Genomic DNA, 17,518 nt, shown 5'->3' with positions numbered 1-17,518 from the left:
GGAGCCCAAAGGCCCACCCTGACCCTGGCTCTCCTCACCCAGACAGCCTGATGGATCAACAGGTCACCTCTTGAGCCCTCCACCTCCTTCAGAGGGGACATTCAGCCCCTTCCCAGGTTTTGGGTGGCTCTGCTGAGACCCCAGCGAGGGACGAGCATCATCCCTGTGCCCCAAAGTGACTCCTGGGACATCACCCATCCATCACCTGGATGGGAGCAGAGGATCCTCCTGAGGCTGGATCCCTGCAGTGGATTCCTGCTTTGCACCATCCAACTCCATCCCAGCTGGAGAAACGGGACCTGAGCCCTCTCTGGGATCTGCTTCCAGGGCAGCCTTTGAGGTAAAACACACCCGAAATGGGCACAGGGAGCTCCAACCCTGCGACTGAAACAACAGTAAGTCCAGCTGTGGCCAAATGCTTGTTCCCCTGCTTGTTCCCTGCCCAGGTTTGGAGCTTTCCAACCATTTTTTTCCTGGATTTGCAGAATTTTCAAGGCACTAAAGAGCTGGGAGACGTGGGAATGGGGTGGCATCGGGGCGTGGAGGGAGGGGGAGAAAAGCTGCTCCTGCACCCCCATCCTGGTGGGGCCACCAGGATTCCCTGGAGTGCTGAGGCAGGAAAAGCCCTCCATGAGCTGCAGGCTCAGCTCTCCCATCACACAAAATCAGACACTTTTCCTCCCAAGAGGCTGGGGAAGCTGCTGCCTTTGATCCAAACGCTGTCCCAGATTTTTCCACCTCTCCACCCTTTGCTCACTCCTGATCCTGCCAGTGAAGCCCCCGCTGCCCTTGGCCTCTCCTTCTCCCCAGACCCCACAGCAAACAGGGAACCAGCAGTGGGACCAGCCCAGAGCTCAATTCCTTCCTTCCTTCCCCTTCCCACCACCACTTTTCCCAGAGAGACAGGTTTTCCTGCAGAACTGAGCGCTGGGATGGCCCAGGAGAGGCCACGTCCCGCTTTGGGACAGGGAATGGTGGAAACCTCTGTGAACCCACGGGCTGTGCAGGAACAGCTTTACAAGGAGGGATAGGTGGTTCTGGGGGGGCTGTGTGGGATCCAAACCAGAGGCTGGATGTGACCCCAGTGACAGACAGGAGCTGGGATGAGCAAGAGAACAGAGAGGGAGTGGGAGAAGACAGATCCCATCCATGGAAAAACCCAAACCACTGGACTTCCCCTGCTTGTGATGAGGTCCCAGGTTTCCTGCTCAGCCTTTGCTTTGGGTTTTGCTGTCCCTGGAAACCTTCCAAGTCTGGGGAAGCCAAACAAAAATCACCTGGACAAAACCAACTTGGCTCCAAAGTGGCGAAGTGCGACCTGAGGGGGGAGGAGGGTTTGGCTGAGGAGGAACCTGGGAGGGGGAGGAAGACCAAGGGTTGATGCAGCAACACGGACTGGGATGAGATTCCTTCCAAGAGCCTGAACTCAGGTGAAACTCCTTCCTGTTTCCAAACCACCGGCTCGTCGGCACCTCGGGAAGCACAGACGGACACACATGGACACACATGTGCCCAGCACCCACCTGGCAGGAAAACAGACCCAACTCCAAGAGTCTCCCAACAGGGAGGATGGGTTCTTAACCTGCCCTACGAACTGGAAGCTCCATGAATCCTTTGTTTGCTCTGGTTGGGAAGCAACAGATGCGGAACGTCATCGCAAGGAAGAGGCAAAAGACCGGGCAGCGACGCCGTCCCGTGCTCCCTCCCCTCGGAACAGGCAACTTCATCCACGATTTAAGGCCACCATTATTAAGGTCATCGAGGTCATGTGTGTGGGAGGTGATCCCTGGGAACGGAGGGGTGGGTTTTCGCTCAGGTGTGCGGCGGAGCTGGGGCTTGGAGATGGTGGATTTTGGGACTCGCACGTCGCTGCCTGCCGGGTCCATCCCTGAATCCCAGAGCGCCCGGTCTCCTGCGGATGCCCATCAGCACTGGTTTGCCGTAGGGAAGGCGGGAGCAGCCTGGACAGGCCGTACCTTTCCCAACCCCGTGGCCAAATTCACGGCGTTCCCGCTCCCGCCATGTCCGAGATCCACCGCTGGAATTTGGGAGCGAGGAGAGTGACCCCGATTCCCTGTAAGCTCAGAGCTCCAGGAGGCTCCTGCGCCAAGGTGCAACGTTTGAGGGAGAGGGGAGCGGGGATGAGCAGACGCCTTGGGAGCAGCACTGAGTGTCAGAGCCCCCCCCTGAGCCCCTCTGCTGAGGGTGGGGGGCAGGGAGAGGGGGTTTGGAGCAGGGACTGTGCCGAGGGGATCCCCCAGGCACGGAGGTTTAGTGTTACTGTCACAGATCCCTGCCAGCCCACCTTTCCAGGCGCTTCTCAGAGGGGGCTCTGGGAGCTGGGGGGGCTCTGAGGGACTGGGGGGCTGTACAGGCTGTGCAGTGGGAAAGCGCCAGAGCTGCCCTTAACTCAAAAAAAACAACAAAACAAAACAAAACAAAAAAAAATCCAAAAAAAAAAGAAAAAAAAAAGAAGAAATCAAAAAAAAAAAGAAATGAAAATCCTCGTGGGCCCGCCCTGGGCAGGGCCAGGGGCCGTGGTCAGTCCGTGCTCGGCTCCGGGCCATCATCTGCCGGCAGACTGGGACTGTGGGGCCATGATGACGTGGGAGGGCAGGCCCAGCTCTGTCCTTTGCCCGGCCATCTGCGTCAGCACCGAGGTGGCCACGGCCTCGGCCGCCGAGCGCACGCTGAGCCCGTTCGGGGCGGCCGACGCGGAGCTGTGCTGGATGACGGGCGCGGGGGAGCCCGTGGGCTCCGAGCTCTCCTTCGGGCTCTCTGCTCCAGGGTGGGAGGGGGGGAAGGAGGGGAGGGAAATAAGAAAACAAGGTTAGGGAGAGGTTAGAGGAGGTTGGTGGTCGTGGCACGGCGAGGAGGGGCAGGATTGAACGCTCACCTTTCCGGCCTGGAGCGGAGAGAGGATGATTCCTGTGCAAGCCCCGCTCCACCCCACCCCCATCACCACATCAGGCACTCCCCTGAGCCCCCAACCACCCCAAGCAGCTGTTTGGCAAAAGCTGCCAAACACTGGAAACAAAAACTGATTGGAGGACTGGAAGCAAAGCTGCTTTGAGTTGGGATCTAACGACCCCCTCCCAACCCCAGGCCCTGCTGGCCCTTGGAGAAGCACCGTGGAATCCTCCTGAATCCCAGCCAGGAAGCCACAAAGTGCAGGCTGGACCTCGAGGAGGGTGGCACTGGCATAACCTTCACCCTAATCAATGTGTTTCTTCGTTACAAGGAATTAAATTTGCCCCCACGCCACCTCCTCTTCCCCAGGCTGAGACTGAGCAGCCCCTTCCTCGACCTGCTGGGTGGACATGGGGGGATGTGAAACAAATCCCTTTGGCAGAGCCAAAAGCTGGGCTCTTTGGGGCATTTTTGATATAAATTACCTGGTTTACTCTTTTTTTTTTTTTTCTCCAGGGCATTAAAATCAACCAGAGTCCCTTTGCTTACTCCATTTTTTATGGTAGCTTTGAAGCAGCATCACCGAGGGGATGGGGGTAGAAAAAGGCAGAGCCCTTCTCCCCTGCTCTGTTCAACTTCCAGAAATTGGGATTTTATCCCCCAGGGAGCCTCCAGAGCTCCTCACAGCAGGTCGGAGAACGGGTTTGGGGAAGGTTGAGCAGAGCAACGTGATCATCCGGCGTCCCAAAAATGGGGAGATTTACAAGATATTAAAAATAAACCTCCCAGGTGGACAGGAGGCAGCTGCAATTCCAGCAGGGAATTTGTAACAGGACCAACCACAAATCTCAGTAATAAAAGAGGCAGAGGGGAGGGGGTGAACCTCATTTTTAGTATTCAGATGTGTCACGAATTCCTGTTATAGCAGCGGGCAGACTTGTGAGGAATAGTAACAGGAATTGCAAACTTTGGAAGTTAACAGAGGGGGGGAAGAAAAAAATGAGGTCTCCTGCCTGGGTTCTGCAGGGCTGGGACACGGGGACATCACTCAGGCCCTGAGTCACTGCAGTGAGTGACAATGAATGGGCTGGGCCAGACCCTTCCAGGACAACATTCCCAGAGAGGGGATCACGGGCCAACCCCCAAGGACACTGGGGGTTTTTTTTTAATTTTTTTTTTTTTTGCTTCTTTGTTTTTTTCTGTTCCCCCTTCCCTTCTCTCCTCTCATCCATCCCTGCCTCTCCTCCTGTTATTCCAGGCAACACTAGAGGACTCCACTGTCTTCCCAAAGCCTCACAGCTCCACAGCCTGCAACTGGTACTGCAGGCAGGGCAGAAGGACCCAGGATCGTGTTTAGCTCCAGGGTTGATTATAATGAAATAGGCAGCATTTAAAAAAAAATAAATAAATAAAAATGAAGGAAAGAAGATTAAAAAAAGAGGCTTTTTTTTGCTTCCAAACCGAGCCAGTTTGATGGGAATTGCAGAGAATGAGCTATGGAGCCCTATGATGTCATTTATAGAGTCTGGCCTTTCCTGACTCTGCCTTTGCTCTGGGGCAGCAAGAGTTTTTAACTTCAAAGAGAATATCAAGTGCTTGGCACGTTGCCAGGAGCAGGGAGAGACTCCAGGGAGAAGCAGAGAGATGGATCTCTGTCCAGTATCCCACACCAGAGAAGGCAGAGGGAGTCACACACCTCCTTCCCTTCAAAGACACCAGACAAAGTGCCAATCTGGGGGGTTCCTCCTCAGCTTGGAGGCTGCACCAGCAGGAGATGCCCTGAATGGCACATGTGGCATTCTTGGGGTGCCCTGTGCAGGGCCAGGAGTTGGACTGGATGAGCCTTCTGGGCCCCTCCCAGCCCTGGGTGTTCTCTATTCCACGTGCCCTGAGAGGAGAACTCTCTCCCTCCCTTTACAGCTTGTAATCCTGACCTGCTCAGACCCACTCAAAGGTAACAGGGGCCAGCAGAAGCCCACCACTCACCCAGGTAGCCCTGTGTCTTCTTCTGCAGCGCCGTGACGGGGCAGTCCTTGTGGGCCAGGAGGAGCTGCTTGAGCTGGGCCACCTCGTTCCTCAGCAGCGTCACTTCATTCTGATGGGGGCAAACACACGTGGGCATCACTCACAGCAGCACCAGGATGTTCAGGGTGTACCCTGCAAACTAATCTGAGATACCTCTGGCCCAAGAACACCCGGCAAAGTTCCTGGTTTTGAGGAATTTAAGGCATGGGCTGCACTGATTCCCTGCCACCGGCTGCAGAGCTCTTGATATGGTCACCTAACCCTGGGCAGAGCTTTTCCTGAGCCCTCCTGCCGGTGCCACCTGCCTGAGGGACACTCTGGAGTGCTGCTGGCTCTGCTGGGACAGGTGGGAGTGTACAACCAGCCCAGCCCAGGCAAGGCTGTGGGGGGTACACTGCAGCTTCTCCATGCTCTCAGTACCTCTGCTGAGCTCCCAGGAGCCAGGTCTGCTCCCCAAAAACCTGTACAGCAGATTATTCCTGAGAAATGTCTGGAGAAACAGCTGAAACCCAGACAATGGTAGCCCCAAACCGCCCAAGGAAATAGTTTCTATAATTGTCTTGGGAAGAGGATAAAAATACCGTGGTCAGAGCTCCAGCAAAGATCCCAGTGCCCGAGTCACTGGCCCAGAATGGAGCCAAGCTCAGTCCTCACCTCACCCTCAGTCAGTGCTGGGAACACAAACAGGGTTAGTTAACAGGGGTTTGTGGCACTGGGAGTGAAATCTGTATTTTCAGGTGTGCTGCACCTCTGGTTGGCACGCCGGGGTGCTGCCAAGAGCCAGGGAAACCCAGTTCTCCAGAGGAAAATCAGTCTGCAGAGCCTCCCTGCTCCCCCCTGCCGGGTCCAGTGAGCAGGGAAGGGAGCTGGGAGAGCTCTCCCTCACTCTGGAAAAAAAACCAGCTCCTTTCCCGAGGCTCCACATGCTGCCTCCAAGCTTGGCAGCCAGAGGGCAGAGCCTTTCCAGGGGCGGCGGGGAGAAAAAAAGGAACACTGAGGTGCTCTTCCCCCTGGGGGCTGCTTTCCAACCCATCAGGATGGAAGGCCAGGAGTGAAATCTGGGTGGGGAGAGCAGCAATCCTGCCCCAGGGAGAGCAGCACCCCGAGCACATGTGGGGCAGATGTTCCCTCCAGAGGGATGTCCCCAAGGGCTGCTCTCAGCCCCTGTTTTACATACTCACGCTCAGCTGGATGTTCTGGGTGGTGAGCTCCTCGGCTTTCTTCTCCAGGGAGGACACCCAGAGCTTGCGTTTCTGCCGGCAGCGGGAGGCGGCCGCCCGGTTGCGCTCCAGGAACCGCTGCCGGCGCTCGTCGGGATCCTCGTCCACCGTGCGCTTGCGGCGCCCGCCCGTGCTGGGGGTGGGCTGGGCGGGGGACACCTGGGGAGGGGGCAGGTGGAAGACACTGAACAGCAGCTCTGGGGCAGCAGGCAGGCAGGCAGGACGCTGTGGTGCCACCACGGCTTGGCAGAGCAGAGGGTGGGGCTGGGAGAGCTCGATCCCGCTCGATCCTGCTGCCGCATCCGCTTGAGGGGCCACCTCTCTTTTGGGGTCAGGAAGTCAGGGAGCAAATGGCAGTTTCTGAGCGGGCAATCTGCTTAAAAAATCAATTCATTTGGGTGAACTTCCCCTCGACAGCTTCAGCTAAACAAGCTCTCGGAGGTAAACGGTGCCAAAGGATTTTGTAAAGCCGTGCGTTTCCCGGTTTTATTTCGGGAGAACAAAGGAAAAGCCAGCGAGGGCTGATGGTGCAGCAGCCCCGGCTGCAAGGGGCAATTACACCCAGGGAGTGCAGCCACACTCCAGCACTGGCTGTCGGGCAGCATATGGATATTAAAACTTCTGGAAGCCCATCCAAGTGACGGAGCAGGTGGCGATCCTGATGGAAGGCTGGCATTTGGCTGGCTGGCAGGAGCCAGCGGAGCTGATTGCCTGAGAGGGGAGCGTTTAACCCCAGTAATTGAGCAGGGAGAAGAGAGGGAAACATTCTTTCCAAACTCCAGACCTCATCAGGCAAATGAAAGCGGTGCTGGAGCTTCTGCCTGGTGGGGCTGTGAGCGCGTCAGCGCTGGAAAAACAAGGCTTTAACCCGTTCTGTAAGGGGAGGAAACTGCAGATTTCCTGCTCCTTCCCCAAGCCCAGGAACGCCCCAGCACCTCCAGCCCAGCCTCGTGGGGCAGCAGCAGCAGCAGACCTGTGGCTGAGCCGGGGAAGGGGCGTCGGGGTGCTGGACGAGGATCTGGCTCTGCTCCGGCCGCGCCGTCACCATCGTGCTGGCTGAGCCCACCACCAGGTTGCTGCCGTTCAGCGAGGAGGAGGCCGTCAGGCTGGCCTTCAGCCTCTGTGGAAGGAGGAGAAGGGGCATCAGGGGACCTGCTCTCCGTGCTGCCAAGGCTCTGAGCAGCTCCTGTCACCCAAGGAGCCACCCTGCTGGCAACGGGCCCTTCAGAGGCTGCGGCTGACTCGAGTCCAGCCCAAAGCCATCACCATCTGGCCTGCCCGAAGAGAGAGCAGTGTCCAACCCAAAGGACAGGTGTCACGTCCCAAAATTGCTGCTGCCACTGGCACCAAACCCTTCCCCAGCTGGCAGCCTCCATGGAAAGCTCAGGGACTGAACGGGCTGCAGAGCCCAACTGTTCCCGAGCACCCACAGAGGGGTCCTGGGGGAAGGAGAAGGACCCACACGTGTCTTGCAAGTCCTTTCTCTGGTCAGCCAGGCCAACAGGTCTGTTTTGTGCCTCAGTTTATGATCTCTCTCCCCCACCTGAGGGTCTGATGTGCCCCTGAGTCCTGCAGACCCTAAAACAGGAGTGGGGACAATATGCTGGCAACTGTGGGAGAGGTGGGTGTGCAAACACCTGCCCGGCCAAAAAACTGGGGGTTTCAGAAAATCGTGGAATCACTGAGGCTGGAAAAGCCCTCTGAGATCACTGAGTCCTGGCACTGCTGAGCCATGTCCCCAGGTGCCACATCCATCAGCTTTGCTTCCCCCCTGTGCACACCCAGCCTGAGCTGTGAGGGGCCGGGAGAGGAAAGTTCCTCTTGTAAACTCTTAGTTAATGTGTTTGACACGACCAGGATCTCCTGAGTTACAGCCCAAGCCTCTCCTCCCGTGGTTCTGCCTTCCTCAATCCCACCTCCATCCCATCTTCCTGAAGTCTGTGGGGAAAAAGCCTCCAGCCGGGAGTTGCTTGTGGAGGTGGTGGTGGTGGTGGTGGTGAAGGCTGAGGGACAAGGACAACACCGTGACCGTGACCCCCTTCCCCAACACTCACCATTTTGGCTTCGGAGTGCACTGGGAGTCCTGATGGGGAAATGGACCCGCTGCTGTTGACGGGAGGCCCAGGAATCCCGGGAATGTTCGGCACCATCGACATCGGCCGAGCCAGCTGCGGGGGAAGGAGGGACAGGCGGGTTGGGAAGTGGAGGTGCTTTGGCTCCGTGGAGCAGCAACTCCCTGACCAAGCGCATCCATAAATCCTGACAAACGTTTAACTGCAGCCATCCGTTATTCCTGCTGTCACTGAGGGCCACCAGCCACGTTGGTGGCCACGGAGGCTGTTCCAGAAATCACCCAAACAAACCAGCCCAGCACGGAGAACAGGGAGGGGGGGGCAGCTCCTGGTTCCACTGCAAAGCTGCCACAACACCCAAAGGGGAGGTCACAGCGTCCCTTCCTGAGCTTTCTCCCTCAGCAAAGGGAGGGAAAACCAGAATTTGGACATGTTTATAAGCCCCACGGGTGGCAAAACACTGCAAATTGCGAGGGAAGGGGTGAGGATGTTCCCATGCCCACAGGCCATGACTAAAGGTGTACCTGAGGCAGTTGTGCGCTCAAAGCCTCAAGGATGTGCCCAGCAGGACAGACAGGATTCCCAGGGCTGGGAATCAGGAGCTGGAGAGCTCAGAGAGCACACACTCAACACCCACCAGGCAGATCTGCACTCTCTGCGTGCAGAAGCCCAGCCCGAGGCCGCTGTGGCTGCTCCCCTTGGCCAGCACACACCAACATGTTCCCTGCAAGCTCCGATGGTTTCAGTGCAGGCACGCTGTTCCAAATGGAAGCAAGCTAATCAGGGATCCTGCAGCTCCCAGCCCCGGATCGATGGCGTGAGCCATCTGTCCGGGCACGGACTGGCTTTTTGGTTTTTTTTTTCCCCCCAACTTATTGCCCTCTAGTGTGATCCACACGTTATTGCCACCCCACCAGAGCTGCTCCCTCCACCTCCCCTTCCTCCTCCTCCTCCTCCTCCTCCTCCTCCTCCTCCAGCCTTATCTCACGCAGAGGGGGAGAGAGGTTTTAATGTTTATGAAACGCGAGTGTTTGGCAGGGGAAAGGGGTTGTGCTGGAAGCTTCTCTCACCGATATGACAGAAGGCATCTGGACGGGGGGGCCGGGGAGCACGGGCACGGTCTGGCCGTTGGCGAGCTGCACGACGAGCGGGAGGGAACCTGTGGGAGACCTGGAGGAACAAACAACAAACCGGAGCTCTCGTGGATCGTGCCAGGTTTACGATGTGCAGGCAGCCCCGGGAAGCTCAAGGGGTAGGGGCGGTTGGTGGATTTGGGCTGATTTGCCCATTTCTGAGCTCCCACGGGGGGTGTTTTGCAAGGATTCGGCTTCCCATTAACAAGCTGACTCCAGAGAAAAGCCCCTAAAATGGATGCTGGGCTGGCTTGTGGTTCCACAGGGAGATGGGAACTGGGAGATGGGACATCCCAGCTCGCTGCAGGCTGGGGAGGAGGTGACTGTGCTGGAGCCTAATTGTGACAAATTAAAAATACCAGGAACTATTTCTACTGTAGATTGTTTCTGCAGTTGACAGGCAGGGATAAACCCTGAGCAGGGACATTCCCTCTGCCTCCATCCCACCACAAACCCCACCGTGCTCCAGCTCCAACCATCCCAACTCAGCCTTTCCACGAGAGCAGAGGAAGAGCCGGAGCTGCTCCAGATGACGGGGAGAGGAAGGAAACCATCCCTGCCCCAGGGGCTGATCTCCTGCTCCTCCTCCTCCTCCTCCTCCTCCTCCAGCCATGTCAGTGCTGTGGGGAACCAAGTGGAGGCAGAGCCGAGCTGGGAGCCGGGCTTTGCAGGAGGGAGAGTAAAATAAATCTGCTGCTGCCTCCTCTGCCAAGCCCAGGGAAGGGGCTGGAGGAGGCTGGGCTGCCTGGGATGCTGGGAGGAGGCTGTGCTGGCACGGTGGGAGGAGCAGGGGACGTGGGGCAGAGGGGGAAGTTCACCCTGCCAATAACTCAGGCTGGAATTTTTAAGGCCGCCTTGGGAACACGAACGCTCGCCTCTCCGTCATTTCTATTGGGCATCCCAAATCCTCCAGGCTGCTTTGGAAATCCCAGCCTAATCAGGCGAGTTGCAGGGAGGTCACAGCCTCCCCTCCATCTCTGTCACGCTGACACCAGCCCCGCCACCTTGGCAGTGGCCCTGATGAAGGGACCCTTGTTACCACTGCAGCCCCACCTCTCTCTCTCTCTCTCTCTCTCTCTCCAGGTGGGATTTGGGCTGCACAGAGCACAGCAAATCACACTGGAGTCTGACCTACTGGACACAGTTCTTAACAGCCCTAAAATCTCTGCCTGGGAGGCAGAGGGGCTACAGTGTCCTGTAGCTACCCCCAGGACAATCACTTAACCCCTTCACGCCTCAAGACAGCATTTAAAACTTTCCACCAGGCCCCCTGGATTGATGGTGCCGGAGGGTCAAAGGAAAACGCACATAAAACTGTGAAGTGACGGCCCCAAAATACAGAGTGGGCTGGTTAACCCAGGCAGCCAGCCCTGCCCAGGGGTGACTGGGGAGGAGAAGCAGGAGCATCCAGGGCCATGGAGCAGGAGCATCCTGACACCAAACAGACAGGGGGGCTAAGCATGCCATCTCCCAGGGGCTCAGTAATGTGCTCCCTCCATCCTCAGGCTCCTTCCTTTATGTGCAGGGCCGGAGGAGCCGGAGCCTCCACCCTGCTTGTTCCAGGGCAAACAGAAGCGGGGTCACTGGCTGTGCCCAGGCAAACAGCCCCCCAAGGCAGGGCTGGCTGGGCACAGGAGGTGACACTTGAGAGGCAACAGCTGTCTGGGAAAATCCCTCAGCCCCTTACAGCTCCAGACAATTCCGCAGCGCCGGCACTGCCCGCGCCCGGCGCCGACAGCCAGCGCCGCCGTCGGCATGTTCGTGTTCAGGGAGCGTTTTCATCCCTCCCCGCAGTCAGTTTTGCCTCGTTTCGTTACTCCAGGACAATTAGTTCCCCTTCCCTGCACTCCCATCCCATCCTGCTGCTGCAGACAGTGCCCGGCGAGGCCCTTATGCCCACGCAGCTGCAGCCGTGGGTCTGGAGCTCAGGGAAAACTCACTCAGGGGGTAATTCCTGCCCCTTGCTCCGTACTCACCCCAGCTGTCTGTTGGAGGGGGGGGCCTGGGTGATGACAGAGGTGGGGGATGGCAGTGTGGGGTGCAGGGGGTCGTAGCCCAGGTGCAGGGGCAGCGAGCCGGGGCGCACGATGGTGGGAGTGGGCGTGGAGAGGATGACAGGCTTGGAGGGAATCTCCTGGAAAACAGAAAACAGGGGACAGGCTGTTAATTATCAGTTAATTACCACAGGGCTGGCTCTTCCTCTCTGGGGAAAATTCAGGCACTTTTGTCACAAAACGTAAGGGAGCTCCTCTGCCAAAGACATGGATCTGGTGTCAGTGCAGGGAGTGGGGCACGGGAATTCACACTCCAAATAATCCCCCTCTCTGAATCCCCACCTTACTCAGGTGGTGAAAGCGTCACCTGGACTAACCTGCTCCAAATCCCCAACCCCCAGGACACGGGGAAGAGCAAAGCTTTGTGCATCAGCCAAACCCACCGGGAGCCTTCAGGGCAGCATTTTAGTGAACCAGCTTTCCTCTCTCCTCTCTCAAACAGAGGGAAATCAGGCCTCAAAGAGCCCAAATCAGGCCTGGGCAGCCCCACGTGGAGAAACAACCTTGTTCCCACCCGGAAAAGGGGCACCACCACCTGGTGCTGGGGAGCCCCACCTTCTCCTTGTGCTGGGGTGACCGTGGGTGGGACACGGGGCTGTCTGGTGGGGACGAGTCCACCTCCACCGGCTCCTCCTCCTTGATCTTGATCTCGGGAGTGGAGGGCAGGGACATGTCCAGGGCTCCTCCGGCGCTCTGCAGGGAGAACCAGCCACGGATTGAAAGGACAATTAGCTCACATTGTTCGTGAAACTGTTCGGCTGCTCCCAGAGGAAGAGCTCCAGCTCCGAGCTCTTGCCAAATTATTATTATTATTATTTATTTGTGGTGAGGCAGCATCTGGGAGCCCGAGGCAGGAGAGCGGTGCCGGCCCTGGCCAAAGGGAGATGGAGGCCCAGGAACGACTGTCGGCCCCAGATGGCACCGGTTTGTGGGTTCTCAGTAACACACACGAGTTTTCCATGGCTTATTTTTATAAAATTTTTTTTTTTTTTTTAATAAAAGGGCTCTGCTAAGGAGGACAGGTACCAAAGCCAAAATGCCTGCGAGTTACAGGAGGCACTTTCATTCACAGAAGAGCTGTAAAGCATTGTATAAATCAGCCTGAATTATTTTATTACCCGATTATCAAAAGCAAACAAAGAGCCATGCAAGTTATTAAATATCTATGAGCGCCCCATTAAAATAAAACCCAACCATATGCCTGAACCTGGCGACTTGCCACCACCCTGGGATCCAGCAGCGCCACGTGCCCCAGTTGAACCAGTTAACGACTTGCTGGGGCTGCAGAAAGGGTAGGGTGACAACAAAATGAGGGGGACAGCTTAACTGAAGGGCCACCTGTCCCCTTCCCAGACCTGGAGGGAGAGAAGAGCCGGGAGAAGATGGTGCATGGAGCGAGACAGGGATGGAGGATGCGGCACCAAATCACCCGGTCCCTCCTCCCGTCCGTCCGGGCAGGAGAAACTGTCCCTAAATCAGCCCTGACAGCTGTTTGTTCAGCCTGTTCTGCCTCCCTTCACCACCTATCCCCTCTGCTGGCTGAAAGTCCATCCTGGCATCTCCCCTAAACCCCCTCCTGCCGCATTGTGAGTCCTCTCAGGGGAGGGAAAAACTGCAGCGAAAGGGTAAATTCAGGTAAATTCGGGATGTTTGAGAGCCGGGTGAGGCTCCAGCCCCTCTGCCTGGGGGTGTTTTAGAGCAGGGTGAGGCTCCAGCCCCTCTGCCCTTCCCGGATTTCCCAGGGGGGGCTTTGCTTTCGGGAGGTGCAGTAACCATTTACCTGCCCTCTTCGAGCGGGAGATGTTGCTCTGGGAATCACAAAGGAGCAGGGATTAACATGCAGGGAAGTTTCAAACCGCTTAAAAGTGCCTCCAGGGAAGCTCCCCGCTGTGCCTGTGTTTTTAATTAACAGTGCTGGTGTGAGACCACCCTTGGAACTGGAGGACAAACACAACTGGATGCTGGAAGAGCCTCGGAATGGCAGCTCAGGGCAATGACCAACCAGCTGGGCACGGGACCTGCCTGGGCAGGAGGGGGTTTTGAAGGGATAACGCTTCCCGACACCATCCCAAGCTTCCCGAGCCCCCTCCGCAGGAACATTCAGACTGCAGCCACCCCAAAGCAAAACCCAGGAGAGCAGCCCTGGGCTGGAGAGGCGGCTGGGAGGCCGCAGAGCCCAGGAGCTGGGTGGTCTCCCTGCCCAGACCGGGCTGCTCTCGGTATTTCCCTGCGAAACCCCAGCGGTGTCGGCTCCTTCTCCTTCTCCTCCTTCTCCTTCTCCTCCTCCCAGCAGCGCTGCCAGAACAAAGGGCAGGAGGAGCAGCCCCCTCCGCATACCAATGAGAGAGATCAATTTCGGTTTAAAGAGCCTGTTATTGGGGGAGCGGGGTGGAAGCCAGGTTTCGGTTTTAATTCTGAATTCCTCCGTTCCCCATCTCGGGAAGATTTACGCGGCTCCGCTCCCGCAGTTTATTTCCGAGCAGCGCCGCTGACTGCGAGCGTATGTACGGACATACATCAATTTAGTAAATGTATGTGCCAGGCTGAGAGCCCGGCACGCATCTGCTGCTGCTCGGATCCGGCAAAGGGAGGGGAGGGTGGAGGAGGGGGGAAGGGGGGGGAAATGTCCTTAATTAGCTGCTTTCTGATGAGATCCCGTTGTCCTTCAGACCCTCGCGCTCCCGAGGCTGCAGGGGCAGCCTGGATCGATGGCGCTTTGCAGAGGGAGCTCTCTTTGTTAGGAAAAGCTTCCCCTCCTCCATGGAGCCCCCTCTCTCTCTCTCCGTTTCCACGCACCAGACACCTTGGAAATGCCAAAGGCACCGGCTGGGCCCGGTCCCTTCCCTGTGACTGCATCTCAAGAGGCACCACCGTTTCGGATCTCGACCCCCAAGGAGGCTCTGAACGAGATTTTGCTCAGATCCCGTCCTGTCCTTCCCTGCAGGCTCCCTCCCAAAAGTGCGAGGCATTTTGGGTACTACCCCCCCCCCTTTCCCTTTTTTTTTTTTCCTCTTTCTTTTTTCGAAGTGAAAAACCAAAGGAATAATAAAACATTAAACCCGTTCTCTGCAGGGCTCGGATGGCAGGATAACCAGCCAAAGTCACCCGAGTTACAAAAATAAAGCCCCCCACACGGCAGCAAATTAAACCTGAGAGCAACTCAGTTACCCCAGGGCGTGTGCCTTTCATCAGAGCAGCCCCTGCCCCCCCTGCCCTCCCCAGTTTGCTCCCAGCACAGTTTTATGGCAGCGTGGCCTTCGCCTCTTGCCTTTTTCTCATCATCCTCAGCAGCTTTCTTGAACTCGTGCTCGAAGGAACTCGCCAGCTCATTGAACAGTCCCACCTCCTCACAGTTCTTCAGGAACCGGGTCGGGGTCGGAGTCTGATCTGGTTGGGGTTAGAACACCAAGAATTGGGTCAAAGAGAGACCAGAAAATGCGTTTCACCCACCTGGGTCCTTCTCTGGGGAGCCCCGGGGAAAACGTGGCCTCTGTTTTGTGGAAGCCTGGCAGCTCTGCCACTGAGGTGTGTGTCACAAGCGACAATTGGAACAGGACAGTCATTTCTTGTTGGTTTTGTTTCTCTGGTGTTTAAAGAATTAACCACCGGAGCGAGAGGGACTGCAGGGGTTTCTGTGAATTCCGGGCTGTGGGTTGTGTCCTGCCCCTCCCACACTGAGGTTTCTGCTCGTCCTCAGCTGGACAAGGAGGGAAAAATCAGAGGGGTTTAATCTCCCTGAAACAGCAGATCTTAAAAACATGGGAGTGATGAGAGGGTAAAGCAGCTGATGGGAGCAGCTCCACGGCAGGGCAGAGTCCTCACAACCACCACTGTCCACAGCCATCCCTCCGGGGCTGTTCTCCACCACATTAACACGTTGAGTCATGATCTCTCTGGCCATCACCCAGGCCATAAAAGCAGGAGGAAAACTCTCTGTTTTCAGCCGGCCTCCCATTCCCGAGCGCCGGCAGGTCAGGAGTCCCGGAGCCTCGCACCGGCATGTCACACCCAAAGGATCCATCCAGCAGAAAACCACCAGGATTTTCACACACAAAGGGCTCATCCCTGGGATAAGTCTGGCCTGACCTGCATTAAACACCAGCTGCCTGGTGCTCCTGGTTCCAGCACAGCACCTGAAGTGTCTGTGGAAGACGTGCCCCATCATTCCACACCGGGCAGGGTGGAGCCTCCCCCATCCTTTGGGAAGGGACTCCAGCAATTCTTTTCCCTGCTGCTGTGGAACTACACTTCATTTCCAGCCTGACTCCAAACCCTCCCCCCTGGGTTTCTCACTAAAGCAAAGGCCCCCTTTGGGCACCTTTTCGCTTCTCCCCCAAGTCCCAATTCATAAACCAAGGAACTTTGTCAACTAAAGCTCTCGGCAGGAGGTTGTTTTTGCAGGGATTTATCAGCTCCCAGGGCTCTTTTCAGACCATTCCCTGCTTAGCAATGTCCTCCCGAGCTGCACACGCCAGCTCAGGGCACAGATCTCCAGCAGCTTCTACGGAGCACAAACAAAGCCGTGGAACCTCTCCGGGTCCTGCCCTTTTCCCCAATCCTTACCTCAGGAATTGCAGCAGCTCCTGTCTCGCCCCAGAAGCTCCCACCTAAATGACCCTCCTGCTGCCAGCTGTAACCAGCCCAGAGAACAATTCTTTACGACCCTCCTCAGCTCAGCCACGGCGCCTCAGCCAGACACGCACCGGGTCCTGCTCCTGCCACACGGCTGCTGCCCTGGGCTCGGCACGGAGCAGGAGGGAGGGAGAAAACCCAGAGACAAAATGGTGGCTTAAAAAAAAAAAACAAAAAACACCCCAGGACAGAAGGAATGTCAGGCAGTAACGGCCTGGATCTCACTGCTCAAAGGCAGCAGGGTTTATAGCCCTCACACCCCCTCCTGCAGCTCCAGCAGCAGGGAGAGCCTCTGTCAGACAGGCTGGTCCTGCCCTGGCTGTGGTTAAATTGGTTTAGGGTATATTTTTTTTTCTGTTGCTTAGCTCAGAGCAACCCCCAGAGCATCAGCCCTGGGGGAGCTGGAAGAGGAGGTCAGACCTTGTTCCTTGTGCTAAAGCTGAAGTGTTTCATCCCCTCAGTGTTTACCTGAGAGAGGAACCACCGGCTCTGGGAGCTGTGAGGATGAGGGGTGTCCTGTGGGATTTTGGGGTATCCTGTGGGATTTTGGCTGGGCATGGTGCCAGGCCCCCCCCCCCCCCATCCCCACCTGCCCAATCTGCCCCCTAAACTGATCGAGCAGCACCGACCCTCCCACTGTGCTCCCTTGTTTGGAAAGGGCTGAACTCAAGCAAAGGTGATCCTTAGGAATCTGAGCTCCTGTCAGCTTCTCCCCCAACTCATTTGCCATCAGCTCCCATTAGCCTGGTCCCATTTGGAATGAATTCTCCCTCTGGGAGAGCCCTCCCCCTGGGAGCAGCACAGGCTGTGTGAGCTCTCTTCCCATCCCACCCACTGCAACAATTCACTCGAATCCTTCCAAAAACCGACTGAATTCCCATTTCAACACTGGATTGGGGCTGGAGATAGACTGTGAAAAGGCTGCCGGGCTGCTGCAGCATCTTTGTTTCCCTTTACGAACTTTGAAGGCTTCAGGAAGCATTTTCGCTCTCCCTGCTTTCATCAACGTCCTTTTCACCCAGCAGCAACACAGACCTCTCGCACGACGCTTCGAGCAGCCCCAGAACGGGGCTGGAACCTGCCAGGAGCTGCTGCCAGACAACAATCTGTGGGGTTTGGTTTTTTTTTTTTTTTTCCCCCTCCAATTTTATAAAGGCTGCTTCGACCATGTGCTCTCAGAGTTCCTCAGTGGGGCTCTGCAAAATGCCTCCTTGGCAGAGCCAGTGCACCTGATGGGGGCTTTAATTTATGAACTGCAGCCTAAAAGCTCAGGAAAATTAACACCTGGGCTGAGAGGGGAAGCTGCTTTGTCAGGTTTGGTTCATCGTCCTCAAAGCACATGAAGAAACGTGAAAGAACCTTCTGGCCATAAATCCTCCAGTGTTAATAAAAAGGGCGAGAGCTAAAAAAAAAAAAAAAAAAAAAAAAAAAAAAAAAAAAAAAAAAAAAAAAAAAAAAAAAAAAAAAAAAAA

At 56.5% G+C, this 17,518-nt stretch overlaps 1 protein-coding gene across 3 annotated transcripts in view; it reads right to left on the bottom strand.

Annotated features, from left to right (window-relative positions):
• Nucleotides 1-2,468: 2,468 nt before the first annotated feature.
• ATF7 (activating transcription factor 7) overlaps nt 2,469-17,518 on the bottom strand; it is a 53,146-nt gene continuing 38,096 nt past the window's right edge. For all 3 annotated transcript variants that reach the window (XM_027907823.1, XM_027907822.1, XM_027907824.1), the window contains exons 4-12: nt 14,683-14,801; nt 11,970-12,107; nt 11,337-11,494; nt 9,298-9,397; nt 8,210-8,323; nt 7,129-7,275; nt 6,117-6,314; nt 4,897-5,005; nt 2,469-2,778 (exon numbers count right to left, since the gene is read on the bottom strand). In XM_027907823.1, coding sequence (XP_027763624.1) covers nt 2,567-2,778; nt 4,897-5,005; nt 6,117-6,314; nt 7,129-7,275; nt 8,210-8,323; nt 9,298-9,397; nt 11,337-11,494; nt 11,970-12,107; nt 14,683-14,801 — 1,295 coding nt within the window. In that variant the 3' untranslated portion in view covers nt 2,469-2,566. The remainder of the gene's footprint in view (nt 2,779-4,896; nt 5,006-6,116; nt 6,315-7,128; nt 7,276-8,209; nt 8,324-9,297; nt 9,398-11,336; nt 11,495-11,969; nt 12,108-14,682; nt 14,802-17,518) is intronic.

The sequence above is a fragment of the Empidonax traillii genome, unplaced genomic scaffold (assembly GCF_003031625.1).
Source record: "Empidonax traillii isolate 1590-97213 ecotype Southwest subspecies unplaced genomic scaffold, ASM303162v1 scaffold1549:size122151, whole genome shotgun sequence".
In the NCBI taxonomy this organism is placed as follows: domain Eukaryota; kingdom Metazoa; phylum Chordata; class Aves; order Passeriformes; family Tyrannidae; genus Empidonax; species Empidonax traillii.
The sequence above is the reverse complement of the archived record's forward strand: the minus strand, read 5'-3'. Positions and strand labels throughout refer to the sequence as shown.